The sequence below is a fragment of the Typopeltis vanoorti genome, chromosome 7 (assembly GCF_054136105.1).
Source record: "Typopeltis vanoorti isolate ZY-2024b chromosome 7, IOZ_Tvanoo_1.0, whole genome shotgun sequence".
Classification (NCBI taxonomy): domain Eukaryota; kingdom Metazoa; phylum Arthropoda; class Arachnida; order Uropygi; family Thelyphonidae; genus Typopeltis; species Typopeltis vanoorti.
The window spans coordinates 60,430,387-60,448,435 of NC_143555.1; the positions used below are offsets into that span (position 1 = coordinate 60,430,387).

The 18,049-nt window shown below is 36.1% G+C and overlaps 1 protein-coding gene across 1 annotated transcript in view; it reads left to right on the plus strand.

Moving 5' to 3' along the window:
- The window catches only part of LOC150104710 (GTP-binding protein 8-like), a 116,643-nt gene that overhangs the window by 37,528 nt on the left and 61,066 nt on the right, over positions 1 to 18,049 (plus strand). The window contains exons 5-6 of the mRNA XM_090395613.1: positions 6,421 to 6,520; positions 17,823 to 17,944. Coding sequence (XP_090251739.1) covers positions 6,421 to 6,520; positions 17,823 to 17,944 — 222 coding nt within the window. The remainder of the gene's footprint in view (positions 1 to 6,420; positions 6,521 to 17,822; positions 17,945 to 18,049) is intronic.

An 18,049-nucleotide genomic window follows, 5' to 3' on the forward strand; every position in this document is an offset into this window, starting at 1 on the left:
ATGGCCTTTGCAGATGATCTTATTCTCGTAGCCTCTACTAAGATAAGCTTGCAGAAGTCCTTGATTGGGTAGTTGACTTCTTCTCTATTCGAGGCCTTTCTATTAATGTAGAGAAGTCCTGCTCTTTAGCTCTTGTCCCCCTCCGGTCGTGACAAGAAGCTTGAGGTCGAGACTATAGAGTTTTCCCCTGCACGGGAGACCGTTGCATGCTTTGACCATCCTGGAAGAGTGGAGATACCTCGGTATCATGTTCACCCCAAAGGGAGGTTTTCTGTCCCTTCTATCCTAGAAGCTGGGATTGCTTCTTTGAGGAAAGTTCCTCTTAAGCCCCAGCAAAGACTGTTTCTCCTTTCCTACTATCTCCTACCTCGCTTTTACCACAAGTTAGTGCCTGGCAGGGCATATATCTCGGTACTGTTCCGAATGGACAGGGCTATTCGTTTAGCTGTGAGATCATGGCTCCGACTGCCGCCTGACACTTCTATGCATATTTCCATGCGAGGGTCAAGGATGGTGGGCTTGAGGTTCCATCACCTAGATATCTGATCCCACGCCTGCGGCTGTCAAGAATTGTGCAGTTAGAACTTTCTTCTTCCCCCATCTGCAGAGAGGCTTTCTATAGCCCATACAAGAAGACTTTAGGCAGGCTAAAGGCTGGTCCCATTATCAAGGTACTTAAATCGAGTCAGCACCCGCAGAACACGAGATGAGCATCTCTGTTGCACTGTTCTGTAGGTGGTGCTCCTTTAAAAGAGTCATATCTGGTGCTTCCCCAGCATGATTGGGTAAGGGATGGCACCAGACTCCTCCCTGGGTTTGAGTATATTGACCTTATCAGGACGAGGATCAATGCCCTGCCTCCTCGAGCCCACACAGCTCAATGGGGTAGTGATGACTCCAACTGTAGGGCTAGCTGCCACTACAGTGAGACATTGTCTCATATAGCCCAGTGTTGCTTCCACATCCATGGGGTCTGCGTGAGGAGGCATGATGCCATGATCTCCATTCTGAACAACCGCTTTAAGAACAAAGGTTGGAAGACTGCGGTGGAGCCACATTATAGGACCTCCGCGGGTTTGTGTAAGCCAGACTTAGTGATTAAAAGAGATGGTGACGTTTGGGTAGTTGATGCCCAGGTGGTGGGAACAGGGCACCCACTAGCCTATAGCCATAATAATAAAGTAAATTATTATAAAATTAACCAAGAGCTAGTTAGTAAGATACGGGAGGAGCATGGGGCAACTCTGAGGTTTACCTGCACCACCATCTCTTTACATGGCATATGGAGTGCAGATAGTTATAAGGACTTAAAACAGCTTGGGCTTATGCAGACGGATATAAAAGTTCTTTCCATGAGGGCCCTACAGGACACACTGGTGGCATGGCGTTGCCACCAGAGAATGACTACAATGATAACTAGAAGAGGCATAGGGTAAAACACTTGTAAAAGCTTAGGCCTATATCAAGTCTGGACGAAATGTCTGGACGTGATGTAAGGGTAGTACTGCCCATAACCAGTACAAAGGTTAAAAATAAATAAATAAATAAAAAAAATGGTGTAACCCAGGTTTCAGACCTTGCGGCATTGTTATTTAATCTGTACATTAATGACATTAGGAATGGTCTAATAGGAAATGTGCAAATGTTTTGCTGATGCAAAAATAGGCAGAGAAATCGGGGATGTTACTGATATCCACACTTACAGAATGATTTGAATAAGCTGGAAATTTGGTCAGATGAAAATTATTATTATTACTTGACACCTCCATGGGGGTCCTAGACTCATCGAGGGAGGACACTTGCTCTACAACTCTATCTCCACTACTCAATCCACCAACTACAATGAATCACAACTACACCAATGCCATCTACTGTCCATCACCACTACTAGTATTTTCATGGAGAGCGGGATTCGAACTCGCAGCCTTTTGGCTGGAGAGCAGATACGATAACCACTCGGCCAACCAGTCAGGCAAAACGGCTAACATCTTTGTGTTATGAAGCATAAAGTTTTGCACTTTGCTAGCTAAAGAGTTGCAGGTTAACAGTGAAGATGTAGAGTTAGTGGAAGCTATAGAAGATCTCTGAAATGAACACCTTATATAGCTAGAAATACAGAACGATGAAGAGAAGGTGGAATGGACAAAAAAAAAAAAAGAAAAAAGCAGAGCACTCGAAAATTTTGTTTACAGTGAAAAAATTGGCAGAATTGCCTCTTTTAATAAGGCAAATCAGTTTTTGAAGAAAATGAACATGTAGACATTTAACAAAGCAGACAGAATGATGCAGACTGTAATTGTAACAAAGAAAAGTAAGCTGAACAGACTAAGTTGGATGTAATGTATACATTTTTAAAGAATCCCACGTTTGCAGTCATCTCATCCCTGATGAGCCTAAAACTTGCACAACTTATGCATCTAATGAACCATCCTCAGAATGCTTTGTTGCAATTTCTGAATCTGTAGAATTTTTTGTTAATGACTTAGCCTCCCCTGTCTCCTCTGATGAATGATCCAATTAATAAAGCAACAGATTTGAAGAATCACTCTTGCTCCATGTGTTTCCAGATGATTCTTTTATTGGTCAGTGCATATATAGTAATTTTGTTATAATTTGTGCATTGTATTATTTCACTACAAACAAAGAGTAAAATTTGTTAATAAATAAAATAAAATAGACCTACATTATTTAGTATTTGAGTAGGTTAACTGTTAATGCATGGTTCGTATAGTGATTTCATACTTATGGTGGGATCATCAGAACAGAACCTCTAAGTACAGGACTGACTATTTTGGTCTCATAGAGCACAGTAAAGGATAAAATATAGATTTTTTTTTTCTCCTTTAAATATATGCATACATTATAGTTTATTCTGTTTGTTTTTTTTTCTATATTTTATTTACATTTTAAAAGGTGGAGTTTTTTTCTGCTTAAGGGTCAAAGCTGTATAACTGAGAGGAGACCTCCACATAGCCTTTAAAGGAATGTGGAGAACCGAGCAGGGCTTCTGACCTAATGTCCAAACCTCACCTTCTTGTGGTGCACCCTGTTGGGTATCTACCTGGATACTGAACAAACGAGGATGGGCTGCCAATTTGGGATTTAGCCGACCAAATTGTATTCTTATTGGTTAAACCAAAATAAAAAAAAAATGATAGTACGACATGACAAAATTTCATGCTGGCTGGGGCGTCGCCCGGTTAAACAAGGCCCCCATTGTTTTCGCCAGAGAACCAGGGCGAACAGCGAAAAGTCAGCTACTGGAACAAATCTCAAAACAAACCCAACTCAACATCATCAGAGTTAAAGATGGGTACTATCAACATAAGAAGCCTGATTGGCAAAGAAATGGAGCTAACTGAGGAATTAGATAAGTACCAGATCGACATAATAGGGGTGACTGAAACAAAAAAGACAAAAACTGGTGAGATCTTTCTGAGCAATAAATACAAAATGTTATATTCAGGCAATGACAATCAAGGAAAAGAAGGAGTAGCCATAGTATTCAGCACAAAATACGAGGCTAATCTTGAATGGCAGTCAGTCTCAAGTAGAGTAATGTGGACAAATATGAGAATGGGGAACTGGACAATGAGACTTATTTGTGCCTATGGTCCCACAGAAGGTTCTACTAAGGTAGAAGTGCAGGAAAAAGGAAAAGTTGGTCCGTGTTGGGGATCTAAATAGCAGAGTAGGAAATGATTGTGAGACATACAAAAATATTTTGGGAAAATTTGGAGAAAAGAGCAAAGCTAATAATAATGGCAAATATCTGTTGGATTTCTGCTTAGGACATGGACTGGTTATTACTAACACCATGTTCCAACATAAAAATGTGCACAAATTCACATGGAGAGAAGAGGCAAGGAATAAGAAAAGTCTCATTGACTATGTTGTTGTTGATAGTGATGTTTTCTCCCTGATACAGGTCACCAGAGTGTACAGAGGATTTGAAATTGGAAGTGATCACTATTTAGTCTTGAGCAGGATAAAATTGAATTTCATATTGAAAAGAATAACATGTAAGAACGTTTTAAAGCGAATAAAAGTTAAGCAGCTGTCAGATGTGAACTGTAGACTAAAATACACAAAGATTATTGAAGAAAAAATGAAAGAGTTTGAGAACAGGAATCAAACCTTGGAGATTCAGTGGCAAACTCTGAAGAAAACATTGATTGATTCTGCCAGAGAGGCATGTGGTGAGGTTGTGTGCAAGGATAAAAATATCAGAACTCCCTGGTGGACACAGGAAGTTAAAGAGGCAGTGAAGGAAAAGAAGAAAGCATATCAAAAGTGGCAAATAAGTCAGATTTTACTCTTACAGAATACAGAGACAAATGTAAGAAAGCTAAACAGTGTGTAAAACTAGCTAAACAAAAGTCATGGGAGGACTTTGGCAAGAATATAGAAAATAAATATCAAGAAGGTGGCAAAATATTCTGGTGGTTGTTGAAGAAGCTTAGGAATGGAGGAAAGAGTGCTGTAAAAGGAGTTAGAGATGATAAAGGTGACATGAAAACAGGAGAAAAAGATATCCTTGAAGTATGGAGTAATCACTTTGAAAAACTGCTAAATGAAACAAGCAGCGATGACAGCACAGTGATAAAAAAACACTGACCAGGCTTGCAGTCAGGAATACATATCCATACTTGAAGTAGAAAAAGCCATCAAAGGCTTGAAATGTGGAAAGGCAGCAGGAGTAGATGACCAGAAATGCTGGAGTATGGTGGTATAAAAGTCTTACAGTGGCTGCACTGCATAGTTCAGAAAGAGTGGACAGAGGGACAAATTCCCGATGATTGGAGTAGAGCTCTCATAGTACCCATATATAAAAAGGGAAATAAAACTGAATGTGAGAATTACAGAGGTATTTCCCTACTGAGTGTTCCTGGCAAGATCTATGCAAGTATACTTGAGAAACGGTTGAGAAGAATTGTGGAAGAAAAGCTTGGTGAAGAACAAGCTGTATTCAGGCCAAATAGAGGCTGTCAGGATCAGATCTTCACTTTATGACAAATAGTCAAGAAAGCATGGGAATATAACAAAGATCTGTATTTAAGTTTTATCGATTTGGAAAAGGCATATGAGAAGGTGCCAAGAGAGAAGCTATTCAATATGCTACAGTTATATGGTGTCAATGGAGCATTATATCAAGCAATGCTTAGTCTTTATTTGAGTTGTAAGTCAGCAGTTAGAATTGAAGGAAGTACAGGAAGATGGTTTAATGTTAAATCTGGTGTGAGACAAGGATGTACATTATCCCCTCTGTTATTCATTATCTATATGGATCACATTATGAAGGAAAGTAGTATTAAACCTGATATCAAAATTGGAGATGTTAATGTCAACTCTTTGCTTTATGCAGACGATGTTATACTTCTAAATAAATCCTGTACAAGTCTGCAAGATTCTCTGACTAAATTGAATAGTTGTTGTAATAGATATGGTATGAAGGTCAGCAATAAAAAGACAAAGACAATGAAAATAGGCAGAATCATTGAAAATGCCTACTGTGTTGTGAATGGAGAACCTGTGGAACAAGTAAAACATTTCAGCTACTTACGCACGATTTTTACTGAAGATGGTAAATTAAATATAGAAATAGACAACAGAATCAGCAAAGCTGGTATGGTGGGAAGTCAATTGAATAAATTCATATGGAATAAGAGAGAAATTAGTCGGAACACTAAATTAACTGTATACAAGACAGTGTTCAAACCAGTGTTAACATATGGATCTGAGAGATGGGTCAGAAGTAAAACACTTGACCAAAGACTAGAGACCACAGATATGAGAGTCCTGAGAAAGATTAAGGGCATAAACAGATGGCATCGATGGCAATATCATATTAAAAACGAGGATATTAGGAAAGAACTTGACAATGTCAGCATCCAGGAATGCGTTAGCAGAGCTAATCTCAGGTGGTATGGTCACTTAAACAGAATGGGCGAAGAAAGATTAGCAAAACAAGTGTTCTCTGCCAGGTTTGCAGCAAAACGACCCAGAGGAAGACCAAGATATAGGTGGATTGATATGGTACAAAGTGCCTTAGACGATAGAAATATAAGATCTGATAATGTTGGAGTCTTGACAAGTAACAGACTGATTTGGAGGAAAATTGTAGATAGGAAGTTAGTAATGATGTAATTTTTTCATGTAGTACTATGATATCCTGGACACCCCTTGAGGGTATATAGCAGGAATTTGATGATGAGTTTTTTTCTACTCAGGATTATCATCTGTGCACTCAGTCAATAGTTGATATAATTTTGTTCATAGAAGTTTCATTAAAATTATATGATCGAATTTTAATTTATATAGCTTTTGCTTATTTTATTATTATTAAAAATCTTATAAATTTTTATACTGAATTCTTTGAAAAATTGAAATAGTTTTTTGTTGTTGCATTTACAACTTCAGCCTTAAAAGAACATTCCTCTTAATTGATGGAAAAGTAGGCTTTCAAAAGTGGGATGAAGTTGCTTTAGAAATGCTGGAAGAATTCAAAATTCCTTATGGAGTAAGTAGTCTGCAGGTTATCTTCTAATATTTATTGGTTTCAGTTGTACATTTTGTGTTAAATCATTCCAGCATTTTTTTCTTTTAATTTGAAGGAATAAATATAACATCAGCAGTTCAGAATTATATATATATATATATATATATATATATATATTTTTTTATTTCCAAAGAAATTTTTTCTCAGGGTGTATGAAATGGCATACTTATTGACAAACTTAGGAGTTGGACATTATTCATAATTTACCGTATTTTTCTGTGTATAAGAAGATAATTTTTTCTAAAATTTTTAGACAAAAAATTTGGGGTTGTCTTATACATAGAGGGTAACTGGTTGAGAGACCCGTGGTTGCCATGCGAAACTGCTGGTACCTTGTCTCCGTGAACAGGCTTCCGCCAATCATAACCTTTGTTAACTCTGTCAATTGACATCATTAACAGCTGATTCTGAATAAACCAATCAGAACTCTGAAAGCATTCATATGTCTGCAACTTGTTGGTGCGGTAAGTCATATTCTTCAAAACAGCTGATTGTCATATTCTTCAAAATTCAAGTTGCCTGGAACTGAGAGCGATGCATAATTTCTGAGTATGTATCTTAAAAATGTTACCTAATTACCGAATATACTTTGAATATTTAAAAAAATATCAAATGTGTTCTGTTTTATGTTTAAAATATTGATTTTTTAATTTTTGTTCAAAAAAGTAGGATTTGTCTTATACACGGAAAAATGCAGTATTATAACAGTGTCACAACACCAGATGCAAAACACTAAATTATAAAAGGATGTTTAGTAATAGACATATTTTGCTTGATTTTAAACCATCATCTGCAGAGCACAGCAGCATGTTATAGGTCACACACACAGCACTAAGTAAATCAAACAGTTCAAATTGTAATGGAAAAAGATCTAGTCTTAATTTGCAGTTCCGAACTGTAATTGGCTAGACAACCAAACAGGTTAGCCTTTCATTAAATGATGCTGGGATTGTTATTATTTATATTGATATTCCATGGAGTCAAGACTCGTAGAGGGGAAACCCACACTATCCATTAACATAATACCTATCATACATCTTAAACTTATTCACTGTTGGGGGGGTGCTCTCAACTACTGCTAACAATCCATTCCACTCAACTCACCACTCTCCAAATAAAGAACCTAGTCTGTACACCCTTACTAACCACTCCCTTAGACAGCTTCCAAGCGTGACCCCTTGTTTTCTCCCTACTTCCCCATGTATTGAAAATTTTCTTTTGTATTAATCTTATAGAATTCCTTTAGTAACGTTGTATTATATCCCCTCTCCTCCACTTGTCAGCTAAACTCTACAACCCACACACTTTCAATTTATCCTCATAGGGAACATTCCACAAACCTGTCACAAGTTTGGTCACTCGTCTCTGAATCCTCTCCACCACCTTCTGGTCCCCTAGAAATGCAGGTGACCAAATCTGGCTGAATCATAACTTTATAAAGAGGCATAATAACCTCCCTATCTCTACTTGTCAATGTGTTCTTTCACATCCAAGTAATTCTCTGAACTATTTTGCCAGCTCTTGTAATTTGTCCTTTGAATTTCAAATCTCTGTTCATAATCACCTTCATATCCCTAGCCTTATCAACCTCCTGTAAACTAGTACCATCAATATGACATGAAAGTATGGCCTTTCATTCAGAAGTGCATTTACCTTACATTTCACAACATTAAATTAACAACCATTGTCCTTTGCCCACTGTTGGATCGTCCTTCCTGTCTTTTGATCCGCCATCTTGCTTTAACGTTGTTCTTATTAAAGTTAATTAATCTTATGTTGATTACTAATCCGTATATAGGGAAATTTCTATTATACTGTGCCACCCTATATTCAGATTAGTCTATGCAAAATAGTGTAATCAAATATTAATTAACTTTAGCAGTCTAAAGTTAATTAATATTTGAGTTTACATATAGGCCAAATTTTACATTTAACAATTTAGGTTCCCACTATGTCCGATAATTTTATGAACCGTGCAGTGGAAAAGAATCAGGCTAACAACAAATTGAAATCAATAAATCAAAACATTTAATGCAAGGTTATATAATATATACATAAGCATACTTTGGATACAAGATAATGCAAAATTAACTCTATTCTACTACTCATAACATTCACTCAACTCTTGGTATTAAACACTGAGCTTCAAAGTCTAATTTCTCCTTAATAAGCAAAGATAGTTCTAAAGTTCTTTAACACTGAAATTCACAGCAAATATTTTGACAATAGTATTCTTTATCTATCCCTTAGTCATAAATCACATAGCTCAGTCAAGAGATAGCCATCACCTTAAGCAGGGAAGACTATTAACCTTCTAGCGTTGGCTAATTTCAGAATAAACACTACAGTTAATGTTAGGATTTAACAGAAGGAGATAATTTCTTATAACTTCACTCTAAAATGCTATAAAGTACAACTGTTCTTACCAGAATAAATCTTTGCACATATTATTCACTGAGGCACACTTAAAATTTTAGATAATTATCACACTGGAGCTACACATTTCAAAAGTAATCTTCTTTAAATTAACTTAATCTTTAACTTCAGCACATTACAAATGCAGACACACTTGCACTAGAAAATTCACTTATTCCTCATATACTATTTTACAATAGAATCAGCTTTCATTTATCTTCCTTGAAAGCTCTGGAATACAACATTAACTTCAGGATTCCATATCAATATTCTGAGTTGTCAATTTACATTTCGATCCTTTGTAATCTGATCACACCACTTAATTCTTTGTACTACAGCCTCTTATTTAACTCTGTGCTGCCAATAAATTATTTCCTCATCTCTATTGTACTGTTCTCAGTGCTTTTACTGTGCTGAGTGCTCCAATTGTACTCAGTACCTAGTTCTAGTGCTAACTCTGCTGACCAACTGCTTACCTGCTTACCCACTGCTCTTGTTTACTCTCGCTTTCCGTTTATATATTTTCACTCCGTTTTCCTGCCAAAACTTGTTCTCACCGTCTAGCTCAAATCAATTCAATCTCACATCCATAACTCACGCATTACTACTACGCTCGCACTTTCTATTTTTAACTCCATCTCCATGACAACAATTACAGCAGTACATAAGCATTACATAACATTATACCTTTACATACAGAAATAAAATAAAAGGATATTTTTCAATTCAAATAATATATAATTAAATATGATGAACACAAATTCTTCTACTATCAATATAGGAATAAATAAAATAATCTGAACGTTATTTTTATACAGAGTCCTTTCCATTATTAATACATATCCTAGATTAATTAAATAAAAAAAACTCAAAGGTAATTATATGAATAATAGTTTATAATAAGAGATTTACATTAAATAATATCTACAAATGTAGCCTTTGATATGGTGGATTATGTTGGATTCTGAAGGGAGTATATTCAGAATCCAACACCACACTGCCAATTTATTTAAGTCATCATCATGCATGATATTTATCAACCTTTATCAACTATTGTCCTCCCAAGTTTTGCATCATCGGCATACAATTGAATATTACACTGTAAATCTTCCACTATATCATTAATGTACAAATTAAAGATTACTGGTTCCAGTACAGAGCTCTGATGCACTCCACTAGTCACTCTCATTGACCTTGATTCCACTTCACCATACATCCCTCTGATGTCTATCAGCCACTCCCCTACCCGTGCCACCAACTTCGTATCCATTCTTATTTGCGCCAGCTTATGGAATAATTTTCCATGTGGTAAATGCCTTTGGAAAGTCCAGCAGTAGCATAGTGTGGCCATTTCCTTTACCTAATTCCGTTGTCACCTTATTATAATATGTAAATAAATTACTGAGGCAGGACCTCCTTTTTACAAAGCCATGCTTCTCCTATGCAGTATCATATTCCTATATACCCATTTCTGAATTTTACTTTTAACTAACTTTTTCCAATACTTGAACCACCACTTCAGAGATACTAATTGATCTGTAATTTGTTACTTCTGTCTTGGACCTATCTTACCCTCTTTCAACTCACTTGGAACCTTGCCAGAATTGAGACCTAGATTAAACAACTTCATCTACTTCAAATCTCACATCAGCTTCTGTCATGTCAGTAACTACAAAGTCACCACCTGGATGATATACCCTTGCAAAGTAATCACTTAGTATCTGAACTGTTTCTTCTGCTTCTGTCACTTTCCTACCTTGAGCACTGAGTAAGGTTATCTTTCTATAATCATTCTTTTTCTTACTTGCTATGAAGTAAAAAAAACTTTTGGATTTACTTTGCCCTGCTAATTTTCTCTTAAAATCTGATTTAGCCTTCCCTACTGTACTTATTACCCTCTTGCTTTTGCTTTATGTTGTTCATGAGCATGCTGATCGCCTTTTTGTGTATATTCTTTCCATATTTTCTTTTTTTGCAACTCCTCGTTTATGCTAATACTCAACCACTTAATCCCTACTTGGGTTATCCTCCTGACCCTGGATATGCAGTCTGATACTGCCTTGCTCAAACAATCCCTGACTGCTTCCCTGTGCACTAATGACATTCATTCCATGTAGCTTCTTATGTCATGGCACTGCTCCAAGTTGCCTTCTAGTTTGTCATAATTGTCAACTTTGTAGTTACACATGAACTATTTCTTGACTAAAAATTCCACATGTTTAGAAACCTTCTGGGACAAGACTGCATGCTCACTTTCTCCTAATTGGAGGAAGTTGCTGCTGCTGTAGATAGATCTTCTGATGCTATTACAAGATCTAACACTCAAATTCTAGTATAATTCCTGCTTTTCTCAAATTCAAGGAAAAGTTCCATTCAGCCAAGGCACATTGTATTTACCAATATGTTAGCTTCCTTCATGAGCAGATTGTTGCTACCTGCATAGAGCTCACCAAATTAAACAATGCTGTAGCATTAAATTAAAAATGCCAAGAAGTTATATTCTCTTTTAATCCTTTGTCGAAGTATAAGCAAACAAAGTTAGCATGTGAAGTTTCTTCATAATTAGGCTATTTGTATATAAAGGCTAATTACTTCACATTAATTGCCTTCCACAATGCAAAACACACATCCCAGGGGGGGGGTGTATAATGTAGTGTGTTGTGAGAAGGGCCAATAACCCAGACAGCTTTCTACCTTTATTGAGGTCTCATCGGTGAGATCCAGACACAGAAGGGATTCCAAGGGTTGAAGTAATGCAGAAATCATATATATTCCATATACAAGTAGTGAAAAAGGCATAACACCTTATTATTAAAATACTCTGGATGAGAGAACAAGTTGTAGAAAGTTGTTTCACTTGGTTATAAATTAAATTTAAAATGTGAAGAAATAATATTATTTTTTTTATCCTTTAGCCAAGTGGCTATGTGCTTCACAACCATATGCTTGGGAAAGGAGTGTCCTGGGTTCAGTTCCTGTTGTCAACGTGAGGAGCTTAAGGATCTTTCTCAGACATAGCCAAGTTAGCCAGTCTTGGGCATGGATGCAAGGTTTTTCCCCCCCAATTTATCTGGGGTTTTTCCTCCCCCAAGCAGGCAAATGCCCCCCCCCCCCCCCCCCCCCCCCCCCCCCGAACACATGCACCTACAGACATAGGACACACTGGGAGGCATAAGGCTAGCCACCTTATCCTCGGGACGGGGACAGCTTAGAAGGACTAAAGCTCCGTAACAGGCCACTGGGCCTAATACCTGAAGGAAAGAAGTTTCTTCACGATATGCTACACGAATGTTGCATAATGCAATGTTATACACATCCAAAAAAACGTATGCTTTGCATTATATGATACTAAGGTAGTGAACTTGAGGTCATTAGCTTCTATATACAAGGCTAAGTCATCGATGATTGGAGTAGAGCTCTCATAGTACCCATATATAAAAAGGGAAATAAAACAATGTGAGAATTACAGAGGTATTTCCCTACTGAGTGTTCCTGGTAAGATATATGCAAGTATACTTGAGAAATGGTTGAGAACAATTGTGGAAGAAAAGCTTGGTGAAGAACAAGCTCGATTCAGGCCAAATAGAGGCTGTCAGGATCAGATCTTCACTTTACAACAAATAGTGGCGAAATCATGGGAATATAACAAAGATCTCTATTTGAGTTTTGTAGATCTATAAAAGGCATATGATAAGGTGCCAAGAGAGAAGCCATTCAATAAGCTACAGTTATATGGTGTCAATGGGGCATTATATCACGCAATACTTAGTCTTTATTTTAGTTCTAAGTCAGCAGTTAGAATTGATGGAAGTACAGGAAGATTGTTTAATGTTAAATCTGGTGTGAGACAAGGATGTACATTATCCCTTCTGCTATTCATTATCTATACGGATTACATTATGAAGGAAAGTGGTATTAAACATGATATCAAAATTGGAGATGTTAATGTCGGCTCTTTGTTTTATGCGGGCGATGTTATACTTATCAATAAATCTGCTACGAGTCTGCAAGATTCTTTGACTAAATTGAATAACTGTTCTAATAGATATGGTATGAAGGTCAGCAATAAAAAGACAAAGACAGTGAAAATAAGCAGAATCGTTGAAAATGTCAACTGCATTGTGAACGGAGAACCTGTGGAACAAATAAAAGATTTCACCTACTTAGGCACGATTTTTAGTGAAGATGGTAAATTAAATATGGAAATAGACAACAGAATCAAAGTTCAAACCAGTTTTAACTGATGGATCTGAGAGCTGGGTCAGAAGTAAAACACTTGACCAAAGACTAGAGACCACAGATATGAGAGTCCTGAGAAAGATTATAGGCGTGAACAGGATGGCATCGATGGCAATATCATATTAAAAACGAGGATATTAGGAAAGAACTTGACATTGTCAGTCTCCAGGAATGCGTTAGCAGAGCTAATCTCAGGTGGTATGGTCACTTAAACAGAATGGGCGAGGAAAGATTAGCAAAACAAGTGTTCTTTGCCAGGTTGGCAGCAAAACGACCCAGAGGAAGACCAAGATATAGGTGGATTGATATGGTACAAAGTGCCTTAGACGATAGAAATATAAGATCTGATAATGTTGGAGTCTTGACAAGTAACAGACTGATTTGGAGGAAAATTGTAGATAGGAAGTTAGTAATGATGTAATTTTTTTCATGTAGTACTATCATATCCTGTACACCCCTTGAGAGTACATGGCAGGAATTTGATGATGACAAAATATAATTTCTTCGCATTTTTAATTTAATTTATAACCAAGTGAAAAAACTTTCTATAGTATTCTAGCATCTCTACATGAAGAATTCTTTAATGTTTTAAATGCTGAAGTGTGGACCATCCTGTATCACATCTTTTGAAGTATCAGTGAAAAAAAGGAATTCACAAAAGTTAAAAGCAGGCACCTGTAAAAGTTTAAAATGTTCCAACACTAACGTACGATTTGTTGACCTTCATGGTTATAAACTTATTGTCATAGGTTGCTTATGGAAGAAGCTGCTAATGCTCTCAGTCAAGGTCATCACTTTGTTATTACACCAAAACAAGTTCCAAAACTAAAAATTATGATGAACATAGAATGTGGTATCCATAATCTGTCACCTTCAATAACCAGTAATGTTCATTTAGATCTAGCAAGCATCCTAAACAAATATAAACCATCTACTTACCAAATAATCAGTCAAGATCCTGCTGTCTCAAAAGGAAGATCATAAATTACTGAAAAAAAAATTACTTCTTGACTCAAAGAAACAAATTAAAACCTGTTCATGTCAGATCATCTCATATTTATAGGGCACCTGAAATCCATAAAATTCAATATGCTCATGTTGCCTATAATAAATGCAGTCCCACTTATAAATTTGTTCAACAGTTAGCTAAGTCATTTGCTCTCTCATTGGTAACTACTCTACTTGCATAAAAAATTCTGTCTGTTTCAAATCACATTCTTAAAAATTCAATCATAATGGTTATTTTTGATATCACTTCCTTGTTTACTAGTGCTCATAGCAGGTACTCTTGATTTAATAAAGTCTAACTTTTCCTCTGATCTCTGAATTATTCAAATTTACTATATGTGTAAGTTACTTACTTTGCAAGGAAAAATCTACAAACAAATTAATGGTATCACAATTTTCTCTCCCCCCCCCCTTAAGGCTAACTTTTACTTGGAGCATTTGAGAACAAAGTACTTACCATAACTACTTTCAAACTTTTAGTCTGGTTTGCTATTTGACCCTATGGGAAAGACACTTTGGTTTCCTTTATAACTTACCTTAAGAGCCATCATCCCAAAATTCACTTATTAGTCACTCACCTTTCAGATAGTTCACCATCTTTTTCCATTTATGGAAAGCTAAGACACACTGGAAGATATCGACATAAATAATCACATTATCATCCAGTCCAGCAGTATGGAATCCTAAAACACTAACTCATGAAGCCAAAGCTATTTGCTCTAGTGATGCTGTGCTTTCCACAGAACTCAAATATCTTTGCAATACTTTTTAACCAGTAGCTACAGCTCCTACAAAATAGTTTTTTTTTTTTAAAAAAAAGCACATGTCCCTCTTACTTTCCCCTCTAGACACACAACAGCAGAACACCACTCTCCCTATTTCTTATATGTAGAGTGCATCTGAAAAGATAGCTAAAGTACTAATAATTTGCACACCATATTCAAACCACATCAAATTAGCAACTATGATTCACCTTCCTAAGGACAAACTCCATCCTCTAGCTTATCCTGGAGTGTATGACGTGCACTGTTACTGACTTGGTCTACTATGGATAGACAGGATGGTCAATTAACATCTGCCTCAAAGAACATTTGCTACCATTATTATGGTAAGTCAGCACCAGCAGACCATTCTTTGGCTACCCCTTTACACTGAATTAGATGGAAGAAAACCAATGTGTTATATAGAAGTCATTACAGATCAGAGATACTATTTTTAGAGTCAACAATGGCTATGAAGTACTCTTCTAACCTTAACATATAGCTGCATTAACCTGCCAAAAATTTGGTAGACAGTTCTCTTAAGATCATCTCCTACACAACTGTAATAACTTCTTTTATACAAAATTACAGAGTGCTAAATTAGGACTTCAGACCCGTGTCCATTACAATTTAAATTGTTCCACTTACTTATTGTCACGTGTAAACTGTAACATGTTGTGCTCTGAGGATGGTGGTTTGAAATCCAACAAAATATAAGTTGCAATTTTTGTAATTGAATGAAGTTCAAGTTGTATTTTTTAAGAATGGCAATTTCCTTTCAAGATAAATTGGACTTGCGAAGAAATTATGCTCTTGTTTAATCTTGTATCCAAGTGTAAGCAACCAAAGTTTTGTGCTTAAAGCATCTTCAAAACTAGATTACTTATATATAGAGACTGTTGACTTCACATCATTTGCCTTAATAAATTTTGTTTGATCTTGTAGAGATGATCTTGCTAATGCTTCTGCCTGGTATCTCCACTTGGGCCTGGCTCCCACTGAAGAGACCTCAATAAAGGTCAAAACTAGTCTGGGTAGTGGCCCTTCCCTTAATGCATAACATTAGACATATCTGCAAGGAGATGTGTTTTGCATTATGGGAGATACTGAGTTAGGAGTGATGTTAGCTTGCTCCACCTTTGGCAAAGAGTTGCCTGATGTTGTACCACCTTACCCCAGTCCTGAAGATACTTTCAGGTGCAAACTTTGTTTGCTCACACTTGGATAAAGGATTAAACTAAATTTATTATAGTCTAACCAAATGAAAAATAAACTTTCATCATTTGCCTCAGTGTAACATAATGGGAAGCACACTTCCTGTTCATTATGGAAATGGTCACTATCCAGACTGGTTTTGAGTTTTATTGAGACTCATCAGTGGGAGCCAGATCCATGATGATACCAAGGTTGAATTAATGCAGAAATTATATATTTCTCACATAAAAATAGCAAAAAAGATCACCTTATTATTAAAGTGAATATTACAAAGTGGATTATATTTGCCATGAAGTTATATTTTTGTTTAATCCTTTATCTAAGTGTAAGCAAATAAGCATATACTTGCATTATATGCAAGTTACTTGATTAATTGATTTAATGAATTAATTGCATTAATTGATTTCACGTTGATTGCCTTAGTATCCCTTAATGCAGAGCACACTTCCTTTCAAATGTGTATATGCTATATGCTATGCATTATGGAATGATTCCTTTCAAGATAGTGCACACTTTTACCTTAACTGGAAAACTAGTCTTGGCTTGTCATAATGATGGTAGCAAATATATTTCTGGTGTTATCTGAGGTTGATTTTAACAAATCTGCCATCTTAACATAGCAGACCATGTTGCAGCAACAGGACACATCATACAGTCAAGGATTACATATGATGGGGTTTGTCCTTTGCTAATTGTTATATTTCTAAGGTACTTGAGCTTTCTTTTGATGTATACTCCAGATATATAGGATGGGAATAGGACTGCTTTGGGAGGGAGGGCATATAGTATTTTATCTGTTTTGTAATGGCTATAGCCATTTCCAGAAAAGTGTGTCAAAGGTAGTTGATTTCACTGGCAAGAGCTGCATCATTAGAACAAGTGGCTCTTACCTTATGAGGTAGTGTTTTAAGGATCCCATAGTTCTGAGTTAAGTTATGGTGTGATTATGCAAGTATCTTCCAATGTATGTTGGTGCTCTATAAATAGAAAAAAATAAATAAATAGTGACCTATGTGAAAGAATCAAGGCAGAGGCAAGAAGAGCAGACAGGTGATTCTTTTTCTAATGAGATATGTATTTTAGAGTGTTCACTGTTTAGATAAGTCAGAAAAGGGCAAATGACAAAAGTTCATCAAGGATGCGAAAAAATTATAAATTTCTACCACATATTGCGGTCAGACTTCGAAATTAGCTTTTTTATAAAGTGTTTTGTTTTCCTAACCGCTTGATGTAAAAATTAGCCAGTGAAATTTATGAGCTTTTGTATGATATTAGACTTATTACCAAATGAGATTGATTTTGGCAGAACATGTAATTTATGCAGCTTGTTATGTTCATTTGGACAATGTCTTGTTTAAGATCACCTACTTGATAAGCTAAACAACGAAGCTGTTAAGATCCTAAAAAAATCCACAAACTTAAATAAAATGAGGATTTCATAACATCCCTTCTTATAGCTGAGTTATTGCTTGAATGTATAAATTAAATGCTCAATACAATTTTACTCTGTTTTAGCATCTTTGACATTTGCTAGACATTTATTTAATGTCTTTAGCTAGATTCTGAAGCCTTTTTTTTTGTATTTAATATTATAATTGATTAATTGCAAACTGATTATTTTGCAGCTTGTAATGACAAAAATTGACATGGCCATTCCCTCTCAAAGGTTACGTAATTTGCTTTATCTGCAGCAGCTGAGGGATAAGTTTATGTCATCATATTGTTTTCCTCAACCATTTATGGTGAGGTGAGTAATTTTTATTATTCTGTGTGTGTGTATGTGTGTGTGTGTATGAAAGAATGATCATTGACTCGATTAACATACATATTTTTTAAAAAGAATTGAATTACT